This window comes from Chelmon rostratus, chromosome 17 (genome assembly GCF_017976325.1).
Source record: "Chelmon rostratus isolate fCheRos1 chromosome 17, fCheRos1.pri, whole genome shotgun sequence".
Lineage (NCBI taxonomy): Eukaryota > Metazoa > Chordata > Actinopteri > Chaetodontiformes > Chaetodontidae > Chelmon > Chelmon rostratus.
Window position 1 is genome coordinate 5,606,241 of NC_055674.1, and position 27,021 is coordinate 5,633,261.

The window sequence follows — 27,021 nt, forward strand, 5'->3', positions numbered from 1 at the left end:
CTATCTGCTGCGCCCTGGCTCTGAGTGAAGCAATAATTAATGTGATAACAGGCTCTCTCCCTTTGTCTTCCCCTTTTTTCTCCAACACACCCACGCCCAAAGACTTTCTGACAGCTTAGAGCAAACTTTGATGTCAGGCTTAGGTGAAATAATGCAGCGCAGATAGAAAAAAAAAAACAAAAACCAACTTTTAGAAGTCTTTCCTCCCCATCACACTGTGAGTTGTGCAGTATCAGCATAGACCTCAATTTAAAACACCACACAATACCATAGCTCTCCCTGTCTTTTACCTTCATCAGGTTAATTCAAAAATCAGAGGCTGTGACCAAAACCTTATTGCTTCATTCTTTTTCCATCCAAAGTGCAATGTATGCGATCTAAAGGGGGCAGTCAGTAGACACCCACCCCAGGAGGCTGCTAAAACCAGGTGGGAAATGAGATTGCACTAGAAATCAGAGGTACAAATCCTCTGGCCTCATTCTGGCTGCTTTAAACAAATAATACCGCCCCTGATGTAGCTGCATGCGTGTAGACCCAGAGGACAAATGACAAGGGGTGGATGATAACAGAGTAAAAGTGTGGCTGAAAACTGTTTTCTCCAAAGCTCAGAAAATGAACAGAAAGTAGTCCAGCTCGTCCCATATAGATCATTTTCTGCCAGAGTAGATAAATCCACCTCATCCACCACCCCGCTTCTTTCATTGATTCATACATATATATATAATTATAAATATTAATAATATCTCAATTATTGACCTGTTTTGACCGGCTACAACAGTGGAGTCAAACAGGTGCATTTGCAGCTTTGACTAAAAATTGCAGGAACCGGGCGGGAAGGTGGAGAGAGAACATCCTGCTTTTATTACCGTCTCTCATCGCCTCAGAGAGAAATCCGGCTCTCTATTTTGCGAATTTTGAGCTATTCTATATTTGGTCTTAAAATGAGCCCCCGCCCACGAGCGTGAATCCGGATTTGGTCTAAATGGATTCTGGCAGAGTTGTAAAAATTGCCCCAATCATGCGCCTCAGACGCACGGGAAGGCGTGCCTCAGATTGCGCTTAAATTCAAGTCTGTGCAGCGGTGAAAGGCACAGTTCGCTTTGGATTTACAACTAGCCGGTGCCTTTCAGAGCACCGGCTTTATTTGGATCTAGCCATATTAATCTGACGTTTTGACATCGCTGTTTTGCTGATTTTTGCAACTGTAGGACGGAATTGTGCCACATTGGAGCGATGCGCATCAAGGGACAATACAGTTACTCATCCACTCGGCTCATCCGTCTCCTGGATGCGTGTCCTTGCATGGCATGAGCGAAATACAAACTGGTGTGCGTGTCTGTGTGTTTAGAAACTGTTTAATCGACCGAGCTTGCAGCTGGTGCGCGGAGAGCAAATGACCATAAGGCGTCCACGTCGAAGCGCGCACAAACCCCTGTGATGTGGATCTGTCACTCTTCATCAAGCTTTTGTATGACTAAAGCCGGAGATTTCCTACCGACTGGACACAGTCTGAGGAGTTAAAGTGTGTTTTTTTTATTATTAGTATTACTGTTGAACGGCTCTTTCCATCACGGTATCAATGATGACTGAGAACAATGAGATGGAGAGCGAGTCGCAGCTCCAGCGCTCTCCAAGCACCATGTCCATCCAGCCGATGACATCAAAGGCAAGTACCGGCAGTTTGGAGCTTTGCTCCGGACAGTACGTGCACACTCATCTCTCACGACCTTTCCCGCAGTTCACACTCGAATCTCGGTGACCAGGAGATATGAGACACTCAGATTCAAGCAGTGAACTTTGCAGAGCAGTTTCCTCCACATACTGACAAAATGATTGCAGGCTGAGTAAGAGGAGAGATTCTTCTAGTTTTTTTTACCTGTAACGTTGCAGGTTTGTGCTCCACCTGTGTTACTCCACCGGTTTATGTAATATTGATGACAACACTTCACAACTGCAGTTGTATTCATCATGGCTGCGTCACTAGGTGTAACTTCACACGTAAGTTCTGATGTCACTGCCCCCCCTGTTTCTCTCTACCTCTCCAAACCCGCTTCCTGCACGCACGCACGCACGCACGCACAGTCCTGTTTCCATCACTTCAGAGGACATTATTATGACGTACATTAATTTTATGCACACTTACTCTAAAACAAACCACAACCACTGTTTAACCTAAAAGTCTTTACCCTAAAATTTAACGATTTACATTATGGGGTGTTGTGTTTTGTCCCCAAAAGGAAGACGAGTCCCCACAATGTGGCAAACAGATACATGCACACACAAAGGGGATTTATGTTTGACATTAATTCACGATATTCATTTACATGGAAGAATGGTTGCAATCAAATGCATTTTATTATTTGCTTTTTGATGGCTGCTGACAGTCATGTCTTCATCCCACATAGTTGCACTCTCACATTGTGTCAAACAACCTTTTCTTCAGTGCTGCAAGAAAGTTTATATTGCAAAAAAGCATAAAGGGACACATTTACTTTTAAGTGTGTTATTTGCCTGATACACAGAGCTAGATCCTCTTACTGTACAGTGTAGGCTCGCCTGAGCCTCAAGTGCCCTCACAAAGTGTCCTTATGATTCCGTTTAATTTGTTGAGATGACTGTATAAACAAAGATTTCAAGAGCTGGAGCTGTGAAAGCTTTCTCAATGCCTGTTTTTGTAATGGTTGGCTTTTAGGACCCCTGATTCATTAGGCTCAGACACTTCATACAACTTTCCCTCAGCCAAGTCTTTGTCTCCGCCTCATGCCTCCTCTCGCCGCCCACACACACACACACACATGCTGTGGACATGAAGCAAAGTGACACTCCTGCGCAGCACAGTCAGATACTTCACCAGCGCACTGCCTCTGTGCTTCATCTAAATATTTGATGTCCTCTGTGAGAAGTATGAATGTCGGCCTCTCCCTCTCCAGTGTGGTCCACTCCACTGCCACACTCCTCACCAGCTGCTACCAAAGATATTGGGTGATATTTTGTGCCAAGCGGGACTGATTGGTATTCATATGATTCATTGGCTGTGCCGGCTTCAGCACATCGCAACCATTAATACCACAAACCAATCAAGCTGGTCATTCTGTCACCAGCCTGGTTCCTCAACTCCCCCTGCTCTCACCATCAATTAAGGTTGAATTCCAGAGCTGTGTGTGAGAATAGATTTCACTTCAACCTTAAGCCCTCACACGCCTTATACAGCTTGTAGATGTTTGATATTCAGGTGAAAGGTTAATTGAAACATCTGTTTAACTTCCTTTAAATGCCCAGGATTCAATAGGTCCCTGCCACCGGAAGGTCAGTGTGAATTTACAACCATGCAGGAGTCTGTCAGGGAATCTTGTAGGAGAATATTGAAGTGAATTTGAGCTTATTTCTGCTACACATAGGTGTTGTCCCAGGAAGCTGAAAATCCTACACATTAGTATTCCACCCATATCTGTTGTATACACTTAATCATCGCCATTCCTAAAATAAAATGTTGCCACAGGGTGTAATATTTGAAGGAATCAAATCAGACACATGAGTCCGTGGTGTTTTTAATTAGATAAGGATGACAGGGAGGGAGAGATAGCAGATGCTCCTTGAAAACCACCAGCAGCAAATTTCCCACAAAGATGCATATCAGAAATCAGGAACGGAGGAAAACAGTGCCAGAGGATTAAAAGGAAGAGAAGCGTGGACTTTTCTCCCAGGCTCCCAACGCTGTAGCGCGCTCTCTCGCCAAGGCCGGCAGAAACGTGAGTGGTGGAGCAGATGAGATGCCAGAGCAGCAATCATCAGCCGGCAGTCTCCCTCTTTGTCGAGAGCTGTTTGATCCCTCAGGGCTGTTGGTGCTTTGGGAGCTCTTTCTGTGATAGAAGTGTACAGGTAAACCTCTTTTTCTCCAAGATGAGCACACAGGGAAATCTGACCACAGAGATTTAAAAACTTCTATAATACCTGGCACCATGTTTTTTTGGGGGGGTGGGGGGCCTTTTTGTCAGCTTGTCCACGATGTGATGAGAAATCACAACTCATCCACATGTCCCCTTTGGATGCTTCACCCAATCTTCTTCTCTCAATGTGAGCACTTAAGCGCACACACATCTAGCAGAGTGATAAGAGGTGACTGGTGTTGCCTACAGTGTGAAAATGAGAACTTGTCGCAGCTCCAAAGCTAAATGACAAGTAATCGTACACCATACAGTTCATGGCCAAGTTCAGCTGTTTTTTCAAGGAGATATTTCACTCTGGTGCTTCATTCTAACACTTGAACTCAGCATGTTGAGTCATGGAAGATTAATCCAGAGTAAAATAGCTTTAGCAATAACAAAAGGTGTTTTTCTGCTCTATCTGGCATCTTTATTAAGTGTGAGTACACTGTGTGAGCAGACATGGGAGAGATAGAAAGATCCCTGAATGGAAATGAACCAGAGTGAATAATATATGCTGTAAGAGCTGGGCAATAATCAAACTTTCAGTGAATCATATTTTCATAATATGCTCATATCTCGTCCTAAAATTCTACTGTGTAATTATACGTCCATGCAAATCGTAACTAAGAAAATGAGTATTTTGTTTTTACACCTGTGAACAGTTCATGTATAACAGGCCATTGTGACACAGGACCAGTTTTTGCATACATGTGTTATATAATATACACACTGCATTGCTTTAAGCTAAATGCTAATGTAAGCATGCTAACAAGCTAAAAATGACAATGTTAACATGTTGATGTTTAGCAGGTGTAGCGCTCACCGTGTTAATCTTAGTTTAGCGTCTTAGCATGCTAACAATTAAAGTTGATGGCACAACTCAACACCAAAGCCATTACAATTCATCCTGAGGAGGATGTATCTACCTAATTTCAGGGCAAAATTTTACTGTGTAATTGTGGTGAACTACGTCTTTTATTATTGTTTTGATTGAGAGACCCCTAGTGGCAGAACACACAGCGCCTTTAATTTTAGTCACCTGCTGCACTCAGCATATAACAGCAGCTAATGATCTGCAGGGTGCGCATGTCACACTCTTGTGTATGTGGGAAACAAGGAGTTGAACCCAAATGCAGGACACACAGGCAGGCAGGTTGAAGAGCAAAAAGCCAGCTTCAATAGCAAAAGCTGAATCCAGACTAATGAACCAGGAAGGCAACAAACTGCAGGCACAGGCAGGGGCAAAATCCAAAAAACAAAGAAGAAATACTGATTACCAAACATTACCAGAATAACAAATCAGTAAGGCACGGGCAGGAAATAAATACAGGACAAGGGAGCAAACGCAGACGACCTGACAGCAGAAAGAGGGAAGACACACACACTGATTAAATACACAAGAGAGGGAAGATTTACGAGGGACAGGTGAAACGAATCTGCAATCACAAGGCAGAAAAGAAACAAAGGCAGGAAGTAAAACAAAACATGACACGTGAGGAGAAACTCTTTCAGCATAAAACAGGAAATAGCTAAATGGATGTTTCCTGGTGTCTGCGCTCTCACTTCCAAGCTACAAAACTTACCACTGAGCAAACTTCTAAGTGAACTATCGCTTCACTTTCTGAGACACGGATCTGAGTGACTTGGACAGGGGAGTAAGTCGAGGAGGGAGGCTGAAGTGGGCCAAGGTCTTCATTAATTAATGTAACACCTTCACTGCTGTGATGTTTATTGATGTGACACCACAGGGAAAGGTGTGAACCGTCGAAATGGTGGACGCTACAAAACAGGCAGCGTCTATTCGTGTGCCATTCGTGACGAGGGGAAGAAAAGTATCTGTTAGGGAGACTTGTTTGTCACCGTCGATGCTCATTCGGAAACAGACAGGGCGAGGGAGTCTGACAGCTATTGTGTTGCGCTCGGGGTGCTGTGTGTGAACAGTGATTGGGTGAGTGAAAATGGGCGGGTGATGAGTTGCCAGGGCAAAGCGGCATGGCGGGGTTAGCTGAACGCGGGTGCGGAATTGTGCTGCAGCGAGGGAAGTGGTTGCAATCCAAGCTACTATTTCACACAGAGATTCTCCATTAAACAATCACAGAGAGATGAAGTGGGGGGGGGGGGGGGGGTGCTTCTGTGTGTATGAGCATGTGTGCATGCATGTGCAACAGGGACAGAATGATGGCATCAGGCCTGTGATTATGCATCTCTTATCTAGTATTCAAGTGGGAATCCGCCAGCCTGCCGTCCATAGTAACTTCAGCCAAGACGGGAAATGTTTGGACACGGAGCTGGTTCGGTATCCTCCTCGTCATGATCACCGAGGCTGTTTGCACGCTTCTCTCAGAGATTTTATGATATGTGTCATTTTATGCCTCTCCCTGTGATTTCCTCTATTTTTGACTCCTCTGTGATAAAACCAGATCGTCCTTTTACGTCTGTTCATTTAGAGAGCTGGTTTAATTCAGTTTCACATTATCTGCCCAAAACAACCGAGGCCACACAGTGACGGTGTAAATAACTATGTCCCTAAACACGTCATGTACCTGAGGATGATAATTTCCTCTGTAACCACGTATTCTGCTGATGACCTAGAATTGAATTGAGCCGGGAAACTGTGTCTTCCACAGCACGGTTATCCTTCTTAAGTCTGAAATATCCTCGCTTAGAACAAGGTCGGATGTGGTGACGTTCACCACGGCAAAAAAAAAGAAGAAAAAACTAATTGTGCACACTTTTTTTATAGAGCGGCACAAAGGCGGGCATGAAGCATGGGAGAATTTTAAAGTGGAAATTACAGGATACAGACAGTAAGATATTGCATTTTTAGGTCGCATACATACACTTTGTTGAATATTAGCTTTGACACTGATTTAAAACCGAGTGAAGGTGCACATATATCTGCTGCAGTGGGTGTTTTCCCCCCAATATCTGCTGCACTTTTCTGATACTGACAACATAGAGGCGACAGGCACAATTCAGGAGTGAACACAGATAGCAATAGAAGGAGCAATTTGAGGAAACTGGAGAGGAATTAGCTCAAAATCTCTCCGCTGTAACACATATGCACACATGGCCACTCTCTATATAATAGGATGTGACTGTCTGATTGTTGTTTTTAGACAGACGGAAAGATGTGGTGATGCAGACCCCATCACTGAGACCTTTTCACGAAACTCCAGACTGTTGAAGCTTGAGAGAGTGTATATTTTGACCTTTACCGCCTCTGAATGAAGACGCAGCTGGACTTACTGGTTAAGCTTTTCCATTTGAAATGTTTTCGACAAGGTGAACTATTTATAAAAGCCACACTAAAGCAAATCATGGCCACAAGCTGTATTTATGGTAGCATTCCCAGCAGGACCAAGCCTTTGAAGTTCAGTCTCTGCTCCTGGACAGGTTGGAGCATCCCATACATATCTCAGCCTTGCCCCTAGCCCCATTAAATTCTGATGGAGGGAGGAAGAGCCACATATTTGGACGAAATAAAAGCTTTACCATTGAATTATGTCTGCTCAAACCCTGCTGTCCCTCTATGGAGTATTGATTTTGGACATAATTGGCTACATGTGAGAATGGCTGGGGGTTGGTATATGGATTTAAGATATGTGAATTATGGGCTTTTTGGACCACTGACACAGCTCAGTGAAAATCTGCAGCAGTGTCACTGTTGCTGCTTGAAGGATATTGAGTGTGCAGGTGCATGTAAATCTGGGTAACGTTATGCATTTTGCATGGCATTGTGCGTCATTTGTGGATTATATGAATAATTTGTTACGAGAGAAACATCAGCAACATAAATCAAACCCAAATGTTTCTTTTGGAAAAAGCATTATTTCTGCAGTTGAAAGGCTTCAGTACTTGTCAGAAGTACATTTAGTAGATAAAGGAAAGAAGACTGAGGCATCGTCATGAGATTACAGGGGATGAATAATACAAATGGGACCAGATCTTAATCACAACCAGGGTGTCATCTGCGCCGAAGCTCGGTTCACTCTGACTCATCTCCATCGATATCTGGATCTCACCTGTCACAGAACATCATGTGAGAAATTCATGCACATGAATGGAGACTGTGTGCACTGATGACCTGACTTAAGCGCAGTATCACGCCGGCTTTGACTCAGAAATATGACGCTCTCAGCTAATGTTCAAATGGAAGCTAACGGGAATGCTTTTTAGGCTCGCACACTGACAGATGATTAGATTAACTGTAATTGAGACATGTGCTCTAGCTGGGGCTGTTACTCATCTGCTCTGATTGAGAGCGCTCAAGGCTGTGATGCTGCGCAGAAAACGTGTGTCAAAGCATTGCGGTATTAACAAACATGCTTAAAAATGCATACCACGTGCATACCATAAGGAATTCTTATGTTCAGTAAAGCTAGGTTGTAACATTTAATACTTGTAGGTAGTTTGTTCGTGTTTCAGCAGGTGGAGTCTGCACAGTTGTCGTAAAATTGCAGGTGTTCAAATCGTCATTTGAGCACCTTAAAGGGGAAGCGCTGTGATTTCACACTCAAAGTTGGATTGTAGAAAAAGTCAGCGTCAGTTTGGGCTGAAAATCTGGTGGTGCTGAGTTAGACCTCTGCAGCCAGCTCCTCATCTCTGTATAAGGCTGGTGGCTCAAGGCTACATTAGCTGCTATTAGCATAACACACACTCTGAAATCAAACTGTTGGCCATTGAGTTGCATTGTGGGTTAGTATGATGTAGGCGCCAGATTTTGAGAACAAAGAAGATTGCATGGAATGATATCTGTGCTATATATATAAGCAATTTTGATCCTTATGCACTGGTAATGTTATAAGAGTGCAATGCTAAATCCATAAGCACTATTTTAATTGAACTCCGAATGGACCTGGATTCCCAAATCAGGAAAATCCGAACAAGTTAAGCTCTGCTTCTGAAATGCGCTTGCTGGTGCTTGCAGCTGCATGGAGGACAGAATATAAAGGCATTGCATACACAGTGTCATGCAGATGCGCCTGGTGGAATCTTGGAATTAGGACGATTAAGAAATCATATCAAATAAATGTACAGCACAAACAAATTCAACAACCTTAAATACGTGCAAAACGTATTGAAACACATCCACACAACACACTAAACAATCTCTTCCAGCCCACTTACCCCAAACATCTACAGCACTGCACATCCCCTGCAGGTAACGACATCAAAATCGCTTTTTATGCTAACTGCCACAGGTAGAAATGAATGCTGGGAGTGCTTTAAATTACACTGAGGAATTCTGAATCTTCTGCCAGAGAGTGAAGACTGTAATGAGAGTCAAGGACATGAATCAGACTGACAATACTCTCTCCCCGTGTTTCTATTATTATTAAAGTTGCATCTTATAAACCCTTAATAAGGTGCAACATAGAGAGAATAACACTATTCTGTGCATCCACAGCTATAATAGCAATATAAGCATTGGTATGGTATAGTATTGTGAGTTTGCCCTAGCTTGTCTTCATCAGTTTAACCTGATGAACGGACATTTCTAGTAAAGGTTTACAGGAAGCATGGACTGTGCAAACCTGCACTCAGGCGTAGACTTTTGTTTCTCGTGCTCTGCACACACACAAACTCAAATAGACAAACTGTTTTCATATCTTATTCCCAGACGCGCAGAGCTGTAAACAGCATGTCCCTGTAAAGTGATTATGTTTGGCACTGAGCAGAGCGAGCGCAGACAGGCAGACAGACAGAGCGTGCGCACACGGTGTCTGTGGCCTACTGATCATCTGTCTGCTTGTCTGTCTGTGTTGATGCATTCTTCCCCCGTGACACGGCCGCACCCTCACGCCGTTCTCCCTCCACCGGCGCTGCATGTCAGGGTAACAAACGGCCGCCCGTCCCCCGGGAAACTAGCATCATCATCTGTACACATAGCCGGAGGGAAACGTCAGGATACATGCATTTGTCTAGCCAATCAATGCTGGGCGGCTTTTGAAATGCAGCATCCATCAATTCTTTAAGACTGTTTGGTCAATACAGCTTTCTAGAAACAGGCTCCACTGGTTGTGTCAATACATGAGAGAGGGTATGTGCAACTGTTCCATGTTGTGGGCATGCGAGTTTGGCCCTTTGAGGTGGGATCCATCAGCCCTGTATGTTTAGTGAAAACCTGTGGCGGGATCAATCGGTCCAATGAGCAGACTCCATCAGATTAAGAGCCCTGGAGATAGACTGTTGGTAAATGATAATGCTGTGTAAACCGTCTTGTTTCGGTCGAAATAGCCCCCCAGCCACCGCTACCAAGGAAATGCCATTTTCTCACGGCAGTCCTCAATGTATGGCTGTGGGTGTTCTCAAAGAGAGAAAGCTTATCTTGTTTAACCATGAGCCAAATGCACAAGCTGCCCTGTTAAATGTGACAGTATGAAGGATATGCTTAGTCCCACTGAAGGGAACATACAGATAGCTTTGCTATTAATGTGTTGTTTCCTTATGAGGTGATATTGCATTTCATGAGTCACCCTCTTTCCCCATGGCCTACGGATCAGAGTGTTGTGTTTATGGATGCCGGGATATTGCCTGTGCTGTCCTGAGGGCGTATTGGACATTTGTTATTGCTCCCTAATGTGGCGCAGCGTTCTTGCTTTATCTTGTGTTTATTCGTAGTGTAACTTCTTTCTCCGTGCCTCTGTCAATGTGTGTGTGCAGCTCCAGAGACTAAAACGCTCGCTGTCCTTCAAGACCATCATGCGCAGCAAAAGCGTGGAGAACTTCTTCCAAAGGTCCTACAGCGACGCTCGCCTCCCCCCGGATTTCATTACCGACCCGCCGCCTCCTTCTCCCCCGCTGCTGCCTGGCTCTCCTCTCGTCGGCGACCGCTCTCCGTCCATTTCGCCATCTCTCAGCCCCAACCCCTCCATCGCCTCCCACTCCCCCTCTCTCAGCCTTTCCCCATCACTGCCCACCAAGCCCCCCAGACCTCAGATTACCCACTCTTTCCAGGACCATGTCTTTCGCAAGCCCACCAACTGCCAGCACTGCAAGCACATGATAGTGGGTAAGGTGTTCAATCTCCCCCCTGGACTCTCTTTCCTTTTATTCCCTTTTTTTCAGTTTTCTGGCCTTCCTGTCTGTGCTTATGTGGATCCCTTCTAGTGCAATGTTTATGTAGAAAACATACGTGTAAATTTGTTATACATGGTTAATGGAATCTACTGCTCCATGAAACAATAGTTGGACATTATTATGAATATGCTTATTGGCTTTCTGGTGAAGCGTTAGATGAGAAGATACCGCTCGCATATTTGCTTTGTTAAATATAAGGCTACCAGCACCTCTACAGCTGACATGTTATATCTCGTATGTTTAATCCGTGCAAAAACTTGCAGATTTACAAGGTTAGCGTCCCAGACTGAACACTAATTTCCCATCTGTACTAATCTGTACACTGCTCATATAGATCAAACACAGAAGATATAATATATTAATTACTGAGATTAAGAATTAAGAGTAATTTTGTCACCTTTAATTGTTTCCCCTGATTCCTTTTTTTTTCTGCTAACATAAATTAACCAGCTGCTTATTTTATATCCTCCTGTAAAGGCATGGTGGCACGTTATGATAGAGTCAAAGATTCAAAGGAAAAATCCTTGAAACAGATGAAGAAACAACCTTAATATTAGATTCAAAACTGGCCTTTATGAGTTCCACGCAGCTCTCTCAGTGTTTGTGGCTGTGAAGAAACCATTAGATTATTAACACGGATCGCTGTGCTGCAGATGTGTGAGTGCTTTTATCCCTAATTTGCCGCTTGCATGAACTACAAGCCACTGCTAGTATTTCTGCTACATCTACTTCCTGTCACTATGATCGATTACAGGCTCCGGCCTCCTCTGCTGTTGCGACTGTGATGTGTTTTTTTGCATGCATTGTGGGTTTATTTATGTAATGCATCGCCTCATTCTAGTTGTGCTCCTCCGCGGTCCAGCCTCTGTCTCCTTGTTAAGATGATGAAGTAAAATCCATTTCCAGACCTGCAGATGTGATCCCCATCTGCAACAAAACCAGAAATCGTTTCCTGTTTGGTCTGTAAGATATAAAGAGACTCAACTTCTAGCTAAATGGTTAAAAACAACAATCAGCAGAGGATTTTTCATCACCAAACAAATCAGGGGAAAACATCTCAATGCACTGAAGCACTTGAAAACAAAGACAAGATGACTCAATGCCATATCGATTATGATTGAAACATGTCCAGCTGGTTTCCAATCTCTGCAGGCTGTTTTGGAAGAGGAGCTGTTGATTATGAAGCTGCAGCTCTGCAAACAGAGCCAGCTTGACAAACCTGGGCCAGCTCTTGATTACACTTGCTACCTGAGCAGAGAAAGAAACCTGCTCATATGAGCTGAAGGCCACTTTGGTTTGTTAGCTCTTCCTGCCTGCAGCCCGCTGCGTATTTCTTCTCGCCGCTGCCTCCACGCCTGCGTCCTCCGCTCTCATTCTCGCCTCTCTGTCCCTCTCTGCAGGAAACTCCAAACAGGCTCTGCGGTGTAAAACATGCAAGATGGCCGCTCACCTGTGGTGCACCTCGGAACTGTCGCAGCAGCCGTGCCATGGGAAGGTGCGAATACGCTCGCAGAATTTGATGTTGCCCTTATGCATGACATTGGTGGTTTTCCTCAACAAAACCCACTGACTGGCTCTCTTGGTTTGCTTAGCATTTTATTTGTAATCTGTGTATCAACTTTTTATTTGATGTGGTTTTGTTTGTGACATTTGTGTGCCATGATCCTGTTTCTGACTAGTCAGCCATGGTGGCTATAACTGCACAGTTCTTCCTCTGCTGGAAATATATATAGAAAAAAACATCCCTTGCAGTTTTTAGTGAAGAATTTCACCCAGTTGCATAAAGCATCCCAGGAAAATATTCACTTGTTCCCTTAAATTTTATTTATGAAAAAGAGATACATCCTTAAAGGAATTGCCTCACAGCCAGCAGTCGGTTTGCTTAGTTTAGCTGGAAACAAGAGGAACAGCTAGTCTGGCTCTGTCCAAAGGTAACAAAATCTGCATATTGGCATCTCTAACCTTGTTTGTTTAATCTGTGCAAAAGCTGAAGAAAAAATGACAAATGAACCATTTTATGGGTGCTTGTGCGCTGGACTCAGTTACTTTCTGGGTTGGCCTGAAAAACAACAAATTTAAGGATTCAACCAACAAGATGTTAGCAGGAAAGCAGGCCAGCCTTTTCCCCTGTTTCCAGCCTGCGCTCACTTAAATGTTGTTACAAATAAACTCGTAGCTATTACAATAAGGGAAACCACATAAAACACAACTTGTCTCGACTGAAGAGGAAGCCACATCGTTTTTTACATCGATGAAACAAAGAAAAGTGTTGAGACAGTGTTTCTCTTCCTCAAGTCTGACCTCCCATTTGTCTGATTCCTACCCAGACATTTTTAATAGGCACATTATAAAAACACCAGCAACAATAACAGTTTGGATTGCAATCATGATTTGAATAACCTGCACAGAAACACCGTTACCATGGTAATTTTACCATAAATCTGGACTGGTTGGACTACTGGATCACTCAGATTTTACCAGCGCCGTCAAGCATGTTCCATCATTATTGATTCGTATAAGTCAGGGACAGCAGCATGTTGTGCAGTTATATTAACACATTGCTTCATATTTTTTTAATGTTGCATCACTGTGCACAGCCATCCATTGCATCAACACACACACACACAAACACACAGCAACACTTTTGACACAGATGCATGTGGTAAAGGGCATGATGCTGTTTTCAGTATTATGCGATGTGAAGTGCTGCCGTGGCTGAGACAAAGCCATTAATCACATCACCTTTCCCTTGGGGCCAAAATCAGTAGAATATCCGCATTTATAAGCCATCTTAATTTTTAGCTGCATCTAAAATCGCTTTATTGTTACCTCATTTACTTATTATTAATGCTCAGATACTCAATAGCGAGAGAAATTTGAGATTTCAGACCTTGGGATCAATTTGCATTATGGAATTTTTAGCAAACATTCATGTAAACGCCACAGACAACATTTTGTTCGATCCAGTGTGGGATTTCGCATGCTTTGTATTTGGAAGCTGTGTGAAGGGCAGCAGTGAAAGAGGTGTACGGTGCACCAGGCAGTAAATTGGGAGTGATTTCAGCCAGAGATTTTGTGTTTATCCTCTAGTGTAGGGCAGAGGACATTAGCATGCGGCGGGGGGTGAGACCTTCTGAGAGCCACTTGGAAAATTTTAAGAGCACTGTGTTCGAGATGGCTCAGTGCAATTTGAAAGAAGAGCACAAAGAAAGAGAGAAGGAGAGTTAGGGGAATGACGGGGGCAATGAAAGGTAAAATCATCAGGCCAGAACCTCAGCTTCTTCAGAGAAACAAAGGTATCACTCACTACCTTTGATCCACAGTGTTTCTCTCTTCATCATAATGTGACACAGCGAGTCGCTCATTTGCAAGTCAAAGCAAAGACAAACCGACATCTCAGCCGAAACACTTACTGTGCTTAATTCAGTGTGAAATCACAGGCGTGTGGACATGCACACGCAGAATCCTGTGTGTAAGCCACGTGCACACAAGTAAGCCACCGAAGGAAATTCATTGTTCATAATTAGCAGCAAAGAGAGCTAACACTTCGCTTCAGTTTGTGACTCGACTGCAGCTTTACTGCAGCATGTGCGCCACTCTGCGTGGCCTCACATGTCTGTCAGCGCGTCTCGATGCGTTTCCGGTTCGCAGATTTTTAAATGACTCCATTAATGTTCTAAAATGACCACATGGAGCCGGTTTCCCCATCAGCTCAGCCCATAAACAGGAAGTAATGGAAACTGGAAAAAAACACTCTGCTTTCTGCTCTCCTCCATTAGTCTGGGGCATTCAAGCGAAACTTCAGCTCGCCGATGCTCGTCAATGACCAATTGTCTGTCGTCAAGGAAGTTCAACCAAGCCAAGGTGAGCGTGCCTGAAGCAGGTGTGTGTGTGTGCGCTTATGAGTGAGTGCGAGTGTGCATTGTTATGCATGTGTCCCACGTGCTTTTGTTTTGTGACGTTGCTCTTGTCTAGCCTTTTGGTTTATTTTTAGATTTGGTGTTGTGCTCGTGCGTGTACTGTAATAAAACTGTCTCCATCTCACCTGACAACCGAGGAGCATGAAGTGGGAAAATAGAAAGAGGAAGAACAAATTCAGCTTCTCTTGGAGGCTGATGGACGTTCCGCACCCTGAAAGTATGTGAATAACATTTATATCGTAAGTTCTAATGTTCATGTTTTTATGCCTCTGTTTGTGATTCGTACTGTATATCTTTGGACTGATGCAGACTGTGTCTGAGACTGCAGCTTGCATGTTTAAAGCTTCATAAACATCTCAATGCTGCTTATTTTCTCATAGCTAGCTCTCTGTATCATAGCATCTACCTGTACTGTATTTCACATAGAAAGATTTGAATACAAATCACACATTTTTACTTGCTATACAATTATGTAAGCAAACAAATCAGATATTTCCATGTCACTTTATTGTCAAGTAAACCTGCTGAAGGCTAAAACACTGTGGTACAAGCACAGACTGTTTTTAGACTCACTGGCCTAAAAGCACCTGAATTTGTTCTTCCTTTCACCATTGCCTCTGTATGGGAGCTTGTTTTTCCTTTGCCGTACCTTCATCATCTGTGCAGGTGAGGCAGCCCTTCATCTCACGTGCTGTATGCCTCGCTGAATCAGGGTTATCACCTCATGCTGTCACTTCCTTGTACTATCCATGAATCAGGGAACAATTAACCTACAGCTCCATCATCACCCCGAGCTCAGCGCCACGACGCCTGGGACTCTGCCAGGGCCAGCTGAGACTGCAACCTGCCAAACTCCCAATCACACATTACAAAGTGTCCTCACAGTTATTGCTAACAAAAGGCATGGTAAAATACTGAGCTCATGTTTATGCATATTAATATTAGATGACAATTTTTATGATGCATTCATTTTCAAACCCTGTAATTTCCCGTCAACTGCCTTTTGGCAGATCAGTTTATTGTCTCATATTAGACCTCATTTATGAGGCTGAGAGTTTAATTGCTGCTGGAGTGCAGCTATTTAGACTATGGAGGGTACAGTACAATTAACGCTCGAATCTGAAATCTTGCATTGACAATTAAAATCTGATTACTTACTGTATCTAACAAATTGCAAAAATACTGAAATTATGTACACGAGGACTTGTTTGTCTATTTAGACAAAAACAACATCTGTGTTAAGTTCAAGTTAGGGTTAAAGACATGCTGTTTTAGGCGAGTTTTGGAAAGAAGACTGAATAATATAGTTGGGGATAAGATGTGGTTGCTATTGCATGCTTTATCTTTTGTCAAATCAGTATCAGTTTGTCAAAATAAGCTCAAGTCATAAGGCGAGGTTGATAAAGGTATGACGACAGGTATGAAGCCACAACACATCTGGAATTCTTCTATCTGCACTGAAAAGAAAGCTGAAAGTCAGAGACTCAGTGCAAAAAATGATTATTTGTATAGAGGAGAGGAGTATAGAGTCTCAGAGCACCACTTTCTAGTCAGCACAATGAGCTTTATCGTCCCTAAACACTTGGACAGGTTGCACTAAAGACATTATTGCTGCAGAATTCCTGTTATTAACATTCCTGTTTTATTTTTCATCCATCTGACGAGCGCGTGGAGGCTGCGGCTTCAATATGAAAGCATTACGACTTCATCCTGCACACACACACGCACACGCACACACACACACACACACACACACACACGTACTGCCCTGAAGAAAATTCATTCCGGCCTCTATTCGAGCTGGATGGAGAAAGGAGCAGGAAATCTAATTCCTAACTTCTGAAATACTGTGATACCGCCCGAGCACCGCCATCATGCTGCAAATGTAGCAATGAAGGCTTTCCGAGGATTTCCACATTTTAAATCTCATCTCGTATTCCCTTTCTTCTCGACTGCAGCTCCAGATATATTACAGCTATTAAAACTAAGATGCATCTCCTGCCAATAAGTGAATGTATAAATAAATCAAAGCGCGTAGTTTTATTGGAATGTCTTGATGTCCCCTTAACTTTTGGCTGCTGTCCTCTCTCAGATCTAAAGTGGGTCACTTTGGTCCAGGCCTGACTGTGTTACTACAGTTATATTTAGAGCCTGTGGTTCCTCCAGATTGGCACAGGCACAATCACAACGTTGCACGGTGTAATCTCAGTTTAACTGTAGTGTGTGTGCAGAGCTTGTGTCTTTGCGTGAATAATTCACATGCGCGTTTGTAAAGAAAGTGAGCAGCAGTGTGTGCGTGCATGAGTTTTATGAATGTGTGTGTGGTTTCAGAGGCGGCGCGGATGCGTGTGGACCCCGTGTATGCCGCCTTGCGCTACGGGACGTCCTTGGCACAGATGAGCCGCTCCAGTTTTGGCAGTTTGTCAGAGTCTCCAACACGCAGCCTGGTATGACATCATCACCCAGTGGTCCGGGGTGGAGGACAGTCGGATCCTGTGATTAAGAAACCCACAAAGATTTAGCAATGTTGGTCTACTGGTCATCTGACTGGTGAAGCACTGAGACCATAGATACCGCATTGATTTGTAGCTGCACAGGATGCTCCCCAGGTTCATAGTTGGCTATATTTTGTAAGCATTTTACAACTCATCCACATATATATTTGAATTGGCTGGATAACGTTAAAGATCTCCCTTAAGAGAGTTATGAGGAGATCCATACCACTTTAACGTCTGCACAGTAAATAAAGTTACCGCCAAGCGCCAATTAGCTTAGCTTAGCACAAAGACTGGAAGCAGGGGGAAACAGTTAGCCTGGTTGTATTAGACAGTATCAAAATCCGCCTAGCAGGACCTCTAAAGCTCACTGATTAACATGTTATATCTTGTTTGTTTGATGTGTGCAAAACATAAAAGTGTACAAAAGACAAGTTGCCATTTTTTATGTGTGATTATGTGCTATCTCCTATTTCCAGTCTTGTGCTAGGCTAAGCAAACCGGCGGCTAACCTAATATACAGTGGTATCAAGCCTCTCGTCTAACTCCCTGCCAGAAAGCAACTGAGTGTATTTATGAAAATGTCTGCTTGAGAATTAATTTTAAAGCTTAAGAAAAGTTTCCTTTAAAAGTCCCCTACATAAATCCAACTGGGCATATGGTGAAGTTTTCTAATTGAGCACCAGGGCATCATCTATGAGGAGCATAATGGATGGTACCGGTCTCTGTGTTCTACTCATTAAACGTGCACTGTAGTTACCCACAAACAGTGTGAAAGTCTCCCTAAACCCCTCAAATATTTTTCATGCATGAGTATGTAGGTCATGTGTGCAGGTTCTTTTACAACACTGAGAACTACTGATCTGTGTGATGTGCAGTCTGAATATTTTAAAGGCGAAAACGTTGACTCCGACTATAAAATGCATCCTCTTTCATCATCATCCTGGCGCTAACAGTTTATTCTTTCCTCTCTATTTCCTTCTTTGATAAGGGGGAGGGAGGTGAGGAGAGTCAGCAGAGACAGTGCAGCATGGAGGAAGAGATAACTCAGGAGACAGGGGGTAATCACGGCTGTGTGCCTGTGTCTATGTGGATACACATATGCGCTGTATGTCCATGCCTATGTGCGCCTGTGCTGTTGTGTTTACCTGTGCATGTCTGCGTGAGAGAGATTTACTGTGTCTGGCTGTAAAAAAAATGACATGCCCGGTTGCATATGTGTGGGTGCATGCTTTCGTGGCACCTTCTAAAAAAAAAAAAAAAAAAAAATGTCTCACCACCTCCAGACGACGCCGTCCCCGAGGCCGAGATCGAGAAGGAGGAAGAGGAGAGCAGCGGCCAAGCTCCTGCCGAGGAGAGCAGTGTGAAGGTGCCGCCTCTTTTTAATTCCCCTGTGCAGACTGTCACCCATTGATGTTTGTATTCTGTCTCACTGCCTGCCCTCCCTGTGTCTCCCTGTGTCCAGGTGCCCAAGCGCATTGAAGTTCACTCCATCCACACCTATGTAGCGCTCTACAAGTTTTTGCCTCAGGAACAGAACGACCTGGAACTACAGTGAGTAAAAGCCAAACCGACTGCCTGCATGCAAGCAAGCAAGCGTGAGCACGTGCAGGAGTGCTTTTGTGGTAGTGTGTTTTTCCTAACGTGAGTATGAGTGCGTTGCTTTGTCTGTGTTTCTGTCCCTCCCTGTGTTTTGCCCCGGCTGTTGTTCCTGCAGGATAAAAACGTCCCCACCATCTGCAGAGGACAGTGCCCGGGCGCCCTTAAGGACGACTAATTATAAACTCGTAGCCCGTCACTATCCCCTTGTAGCAACTGAGCTGTGTTCCCAGCAGGGGAGAGGATAAAGACACTGAACAACTGAGAGATGAAGATTATCATGCACAGAAAGAGAGTGAGGATGGGAGACACAGGCGGAGAAAGGAAAGTGCAAATATAGAAGTAAAAGCTCTATAAGATGGAGGAGGATGAGGAAAGAGAAGAAAGGAGGGACGGAGCAGTGAAATGAGGGCAGGGTGTGTGTGAAGGTGTGTGTATGGATGATTCGGGGACAGTTTTCTCAAAGGTAGAAGATCCATGGGACTGTTGACAGCCATCTGTGCCATCGCTCTGCGTGTAGTAAAGTAAAATATATAATTTGTTTGTAATTTGGACGATCACAGGTGTTCGACAGGAGGGAAAACTCTGGATGCGTTCATTCTACATGCAGAATTAACAGATTCACAAAAAATATGAGCTTGTGTTATTTAAAAGCCCTGCACACCCACACAGGTGTTCTCAGTTATCCCTGCAGTCACCACCTAGGCTTGTAATTAAGGTCATCCAAATCTCCACTGCATTCTGAAATCACTCTTTGTTTGCTCTAAAGTGCGCTACATTTACTCTCTGCCATTTTATGCATATAGTGGCATGAAAAATTCCCACAATGCAACAAAAAAAAGCTTTCTGCTAACAATCCCGCAATACAGTGCTTCAAATCAGGCAAGATGCAAAATAAAATCACTAAAGAGTGAACACGTGGTTGTGCAGTTAGTATGGCATACAACAGGCCTTTTTCATACACGACACTTTGGCTTGTCATAGCAGAAAAAACACAGATGTAATTAATAACATGAAAAATGACTGTACTCCATTCAGGTGAGCTACTTCCAGGATCCTGCTACGACGCATGCTGGCTCACTGTCATGGAGCTGAGTCATCGTTAAAGACATTTGTTTCACCTGCGCCTCTCCTGCCACGACAAGCCAAAATTCCTGCTGTGAAAAAAAAAAAAAAGCTTTCTCAGCGCTGCTGTTGTGCTTTTAAAACAGTTAGAGTTAGGGTTTGCTGTTTACACTTAGTGGAGGATTATACAGGTGCATTTTTCTGACACCGAGCAAAGCTGCTGTTCCCAAAGACATCAGTTAAACTAGGCTAATCCCACTGTTCAGCATATGCCTTCTAACTGTGTGCAGGAACCTAAAAAAGGCATCAACGAGTTTGTCATTTTGGTTTCAAGTAGCTGTGCTCCTGGGAGAAACCTCAGTGAGCATAATAATTGTTTCACATTTAATTAATGGCCAGCATCAGCTGAGGTATATGGGTCCCACCCTAGTTGGTAAGTTTGTGTGCAAACTTACTGTGTGCATATGTGTGTGTTTCTGAGTGATGATCATATAGGGCAGTAGTGAGAGCAGACACCCAGGAGACGCAACGTACAGAAGTGCAACTGGGACAGCAGTTTCTCCCTGTGTATCTGGGACGGAGGGTACACAGTGTGTGTGTGTGTGTGTGTAGAAAAAGTCTCATTAAAAAATGGTAGCATCATTAGCATGCAGCCCAGGCCGGCTGCAGATCAGGCCCAGCCTGCACCACCGCAGCAGGCGGCACAGCGTCATGTTTCATGCAGACCTCATGACTCCGGTGGCGGCCGCTCTGTCAAGTCTGCAGAGGGACACAAAGGCTCGCTCACATTTTTAACCTCCGCAGCTTTGTAGCTGTGGGTACAACAGCTTCCTGCGACAGTTGGATAATGTTATCTTTTGTGCTCGCACTCAACTCTTTTCTTCTTCCCTTCTTGCTCGCCGCTCTCGCTCTCGCTCTTTCACCCTCTTCATCTCCCCGTCCCGCTCTCGCCCCCGCCTCCCGCCATCCCCTTTCCCTCGACACCTCAATCACCTCCCCTTTCATCCCTCCTTTTTCCATCCTCCCTCTTATGTTATCTCCTCTAGTCCCGGTGATCGGGTGCAGGTCACTGACGACTCGAATGAAGAGTGGTGGAAGGTGGGTAATAAATCCCCTCCAAACATCTGTGTGTGCATGTGTATGTGTGTGTGTGGTAGATGGTGCGTGCCTGTGTTCTTTTATGTAGATTGTGTATTTGAGTGTACAGAAATATGTGTAAATGAATTTATTGTGCACGTATGCAAATTCAAGTGTTCAAATCAAGCCTTTAATGCATAACACCTGCTTCATTTTTGCCTGTCATAAACATGCAGGCAGCCACAGACAGAAATAGAACATAATTTTCTCTGAAAATTACTGAGAGTTTAACATAATGAACTTGACTAGTCTTGCAACCTCAAAGAGGTCTTTATTGAGTCTGTAATGAGCTTCACTCGCTCCCAGTGGAAATAAATGTGCATCTGAGTTGTGTGTGTGTGTGTGTGTGTTTCAGTCATAAATAAAGGAAGATGCACCCAGACTGAAATGAAGAGCAGACTCTGTTTGACTTCAGTCAGTGCACCAGTATTTATGTCGCCATAGACTGTATAAAAGACGTAAGCCATTGTAGAAGAAACCTGCATTCCTTGTGAAGGCCAGCAGGGGCAACTCCACTGGTTGCAAAATCTGATTGTATAGAAGTCTATGAGAAAATTACCCTAATTCTCATTTGATTTATTACCTCAATAAACATTTTCCTAATGAGTTTATGGTCTCAGTCGTTAGTTTCAAGTCTACTTTAATAAAACATGAAGTTTATTTTGTAAATTATTATCACATTTAGAGTAAAATAAAAGATGGTACGTATGGTTTTGTTTAAGCCTGTTTTTCTAGCCAAAATTAGTTAATATCACAGTTAACGACACTGCACCCTGCTAACCAAGCTAGCTAGCCAGCGCTAGTGTTAGCTGATAATTTAGCTTACCCCTTGCTGTATCCCTCTCGTCCAAATTATGGTCACTTCTGGCTCCCCAAAAACCAAGATGGCGACGGACAAAATGCCAAACTCTTCAAAATGATAGTCCAAACCAACGGATGATGTCAAGACAGATACTTTTATGTAGCAGCAGTCAAAACACACTTTAAATCAACACTGCTGTTCCAGAGAACCTGTAAATTATGTATAATTTGTGAATCATCTGCTCATGACTAATGTATAGCCTGTGAATCACTTCAATAAACACATAAAAACCTGAGGTAGAGGGTCATAAACAGTGAAATATGCTGCATAATATGGTTCAATGGAACATCATCTGTTTTCTCCAGCAAACAAGGGGCCATAATCTGCTGCTACTGTTTTTTTTTAAATACACGTGAAACAAATATGACATTGAGGTGAAGCAATTTCTTGTTTGGATTCCAAACAAATATTACCTTAATTGGTGTAATTCCAGTGTGCCGTCTTCCTCAGTTGTTTGTACACTGCAGCCACAATGATTCGTCTCTGCACAGGCAGAAATGTGAGGAAGTGTGTTGTCTGTCTCACTTTGTTTGTAATTTCCCATTACGATTCAGGATGGAGGAACTGACAGCGGCAGAAATGCCTCTTTGTTCTGTGCTTTTCAGGGCAAGAGTGGCGACAGAGTTGGCTTCTTCCCTGCCAACTTTGTGCAGAGGGTTCGACCAGGAGAGAGAGTGTGGAGGGTCATTCAGGGTCTGCCCGGCAACCGAGAGAGAGGACACATGGCCGTGAGGGAATCCCAGGTACGCTGATGTATTCATGCTGTTTAATGACCTATTCTGCTCTTTTTCTTTACATTTTGCTCATTTTTTTCTTCATCGCATTTAAAGGATAACTTTCGTTTTTTACAACCTGGACTTTGTTTGTAGCATTAAATACGACCATTTAGACACCCAGACAACTTTGGTGGCATTTGGAGTCGTTTTGAAGAAATAAGCCCCAGAAGAGCGGCGCGTATATCTGTATAATGCGAGTAATAGGGGCACCCGTGCGTAGCCTCTATAAACGCATAATCTGGGGCAAAACTCGTTCATATTCCAATATTTTGTTATGATATGCTGGCGCTATTCCCCTCTGAGCCCGTGGTGGCATGTTATCAACATCCAGTGTCTCTAGACAACTACTTCTGACGTGGATGACGTCATTTTCGAGCGCCGCGCGCTGCGAGCGACCAGCCACAACACGGCTAACTCTGCGGCGGTCGGCTAGTTTAGCTGTAGTTTGCGACTGTTATTTTTCACAAAATGGACGAATATTGGTGGTGGACGATGACTTTGTTTACGATGGACGTCCTCACCGTTTGAGCCAGAGTACACGGACGAGGAGCTCGTTGAAAGGAGGACGCGGAGGCAGAGAAAGGAACAGCTCGCCAAACAACAACAAACGGCTGCGCGTCCACGAGTAGACGGTAACTGGTGGTGTTCTTGTGGACAATGTTCATCGATGACAACAGAGGAGGATATGTCAATAAACGTCTGTATCACAACACTGGAGGATTTCCGCGCAATGATAAACCGGGCTGTGGTGGAGACGTTTTTTCGTGTCCCTAAAGTGAACTGGAAGACCCAGCCAAAGCCTGCTGGACCAAATGGGCAACTTTCAATTGAGTAAATAGCTTACACACATGTATAGATTGTTTATTTGCCTTGGTTTTGTTTGACAGAAGTTTATCATTGCGCGAAAATCCTTCAGTGTTGTGACACAGACATTTATTGACACATCCAGACGCGTATCTCCTGGCCGCAAGTCCTACTCTGAGCAACAGAGGCATTCCTCCTCTGTTGTCATTGATGAACATTGTCCACAAGAACACCACCAGTTACCGTCTACTCGTGGACGCGCAGCCGTTTGTTGTTGTTTGGCGAGCTGTTCCTCTCTCTGCCTCCTCGTCCTCATTTCAACGAGCTCCTCGTCCGTGTACTCTGGCTCAGAACGGTGAGGACGTCCATCGTAAACAAAGTCATCGTCCACCACCTCAGAGTCGGAAAAATATTCATCCATTTTGTAAAAAATAACAGTCGCAAACTACAGCTAAACTAGCCGACCGCCGCAGAGTTAGCCGTGTTGTGGCTGGTCGCTTGCAGCGCGCGGCGCTCGAAAATGACGTCATCCACGTCAGAAGTAGTTGTCTAGAGACACTGGATGTTGATAACATGCCACCACGGGCTCAGAGGGGAATAGCGCCAGCATATCATAACAAAATATTGGAATATGAACGAGTTTCACCGCAGATTATGCGTTTATAGAGGCTACGCACGGGTGCCCCAATTACTTGCATTATACGGATATATGCGCCGCTCTTCTGGGGCTAATTTCTTCAAAACGACTCCAAATGCCACCAAAGTTGTCTGGGTGTCTAAATGGTCGTATTTAATGCTACAAATAAAGTCCAGGTTGTAAAAAACGAAAGTTATCCTTTAAGTTTGTTCCATAAATTTCGGGAATTTGAATCATTCGACAGTCGGTGATGATAAGGCTCCATCGATCTATTTGTGGTTCCCACTTTGTCCTGTGCAGAGCTGCAGGGGGGTGCAGCCTCTCCCAGCTCACACTGGGGGAGAAGCAGGACACATCCCGGTCAAGGCGTGATCAAAGGATTGGCACAAACATGAGCTTTGTTCCTGTGTGTTGACACTATAAGGCTCATCTTTTCCAGTTTTTACAGGCTTTCAGCAATAAAACACGTAGATTGATGGAGAACATATCACTTTGAATGATTTATGTCCCCACACACCCAAAACTTTAGTTTCCTGCTGTGAGGAGAAGCTGTTCCCCGACGCCACAGTTTACATTAATATTTTTGCTTTAGCACAAATCAGAAAATGTTCTTGTTATGAAAAAAGAAAATGGTAAGAAAGCACAAATGAGCTGCTGATTCTGCTCCAAAGTCCCTTTATGTAAATTAAAATAAGGGCTTTTGTTACAAAACAGCATTTTTTAAAGTTAAATTCCAATTATTTACCCAGATTTTGTTGTATTGCTTCTTAACTTCACCATTTTGACAAATTAAGCAACGCCAAGCATGAATTACACTGAATAACTGCAGGCATGAACTGTCAGCATGTTCATTCACATACATATATTAAGATAAAGAGTGTGATAGTCACATAATTTTCTTACAAAATAGATAGACTGTACATGTTTGAGTCAAATTCCTTAACTTTAGAAAAAGGTTTTGACAGGTAAATCTGGTCCTGCGCTGCAGTATCTGTTCCTTTCCAACGAATGGAGCAGCTCAGTTTCCCTCTCGTCCTTTCAGATCTGTGTGGGGAAGCTAGAAGACGGCGAGGTGTTTCTGAAGCTGAGCAGCGGGAAGAAGAGAGGCCTGGTCCCAGCTGACTCCATAGAGGAGATCTGAGCCTCTGTGTGCACATCACCATCTTACCACTTGTACTTCCTCCTGGGACGCGCCCATCTTCAAAACCATCAACACCACCCCTCCCCCGCCATCCCCCTCGGCACAACGTCAGCCGCAGCCTCCACAACCAGCCCTGACTGACTCAAACCAAATGCAGATAAACTGGACGGAAAACACGTTTCTGCAAAGAGCGGGAACCGCAGCCCAGGATGAACATGTGGTTTCCACTTGAACTGGTTTACTGTATTTAATAGAGTTTTTAATAGAGTGTTCAGTGATGGAGTCATCCTGCTCTTAGACAGGAACTGCTGTAGGTTTATCTTTGCAATACAAAAATCAGTGTATAGTTAGACAAAGGGTGCACAAGTCAAAAAATGCTTTAAATATGCTTGCTGGATGCCGGTTCACATTTAGTTTTTCCTCATCAAAAAGATGTGTACCAACGTGGGAGGAGGCTGACTCCTGTAATGGGAACATGATGCTTCTGTCGGTGTCCTTTTCTTGCTTCTACCCACTCCGCATTTCTCATCCCTATCTGCTCATGTCAGGGTCTCTGGTCTGGTGTCTTATATCAGCTTCGTGTAGACTGGTACACGACATGAGGCACTCGCCAAGGACGACCGCTGCCAGCCAGAGAAAGCTACCGCCACTCAGGCAGGCCGGCGAATCAGATGAAAGGAGCGCGCCGGATCCGAAAATCCTCAGCAGTGTCGGGCTGAGTTATAACTGCGCTCGCCGACTTGAGAGTGCAGAAGTGAGAAGATTTTCAAAGGGAAATTGGAGGCTCTGGGGATCTTTTCACAGGAAACTTTTCCTCCCCTGACTTTTTCAGTATAAAATAACAATGAAAATACGGTTCGGCATCTTTTAATTAGCAGAAAGAGGGCATAAATCAATCACGCTCTGCAGAAAGATCAACTCAACACATTTTGCAAAACAACCTTTTCAACTATCTACAAGACAGGAACTTAAACTTCCACGAATGGATTTTGGTGTAATGTATCTTGTTGATAACTCTTGTCTTACTTTTTTATCAGAAGGAGGGGGCATGAAACCTGCAAGTCTAGGGAAGGTCTAGGAAAACCCAGTCAGGTGGTCCTCAGCATTAAGGAGTTCAGCTGGCAGAAAGTGTTGGTTTCTCCATAGACCCGCTGAAGAGCCGCAGCGGGTGTTGTAAGCGTTGCACAGCATTTTAACATGACTTCACTGGAGCCGGAACAGCGGGAAATAAACCACAGCCAGTCTGCCAGAAAAACAACAACGCAGTCGGGATCTTTCTGACCATGACAAGGAGTCTAAGCTTCACTGACAGCTCGGAGGAGGACGCAGGAAAACAGAGGGAGGAGGAGGTGCAGCGAGAGGAGTGACATCAGTGCTGAGCCGTCATGACTCAGTGTGTGCATGCAGGTAGTGTTGTACCCATGGGTGCACGAGTCATCATTGATCAAATGTCAGCCTGTCACCTCCGTCTCCCGCTCCCTGTTTTGTCCTCACTTTATTGATGGGACTGGTCAGTTATGACATGAAGGGAAGGTTTGTTTTTTTTCCTGTGTGTAGGTGCACATTTGATGGTTCC

General features: G+C 44.0%; 1 protein-coding gene across 1 annotated transcript; it reads left to right on the forward strand.

Annotated features, from left to right (window-relative positions):
- The first annotated feature begins 1,579 nt into the window (after positions 1 to 1,579).
- Positions 1,580 to 25,455, forward strand: LOC121621375 (SH3 and cysteine-rich domain-containing protein 2-like). The gene is made up of 11 exons (XM_041957815.1): positions 1,580 to 1,666; positions 10,593 to 10,941; positions 12,410 to 12,504; positions 14,789 to 14,873; positions 17,261 to 17,376; positions 18,416 to 18,485; positions 18,711 to 18,793; positions 18,890 to 18,978; positions 21,135 to 21,186; positions 22,693 to 22,830; positions 25,347 to 25,455. Exons 1-11 carry the CDS (start codon positions 1,580 to 1,582, stop codon positions 25,443 to 25,445), a joined length of 1,263 nt encoding a protein of 420 aa, XP_041813749.1. The 3' UTR covers positions 25,446 to 25,455.
- The last annotated feature ends 1,566 nt before the right edge of the window (positions 25,456 to 27,021 follow it).

What these genes read in the sequence shown, in the direction of transcription:
- LOC121621375 (XM_041957815.1), top strand. Translation starts at nt 1,580, where the DNA reads ATGATGACTGAGAACAATGAGATGGAGAGCGAGTCGCAGCTCCAGCGC. An exon ending in TCCAGCCGATGACATCAAAG is followed by an intron (nt 1,667 to 10,592) that starts GCAAGTACCGGC and finishes GTGTGTGTGCAG; the next exon opens with CTCCAGAGACTAAAACGCTC. An exon ending in AGTCTCCAACACGCAGCCTG is followed by an intron (nt 17,377 to 18,415) that starts GTATGACATCAT and finishes TTCTTTGATAAG; the next exon opens with GGGGAGGGAGGTGAGGAGAG.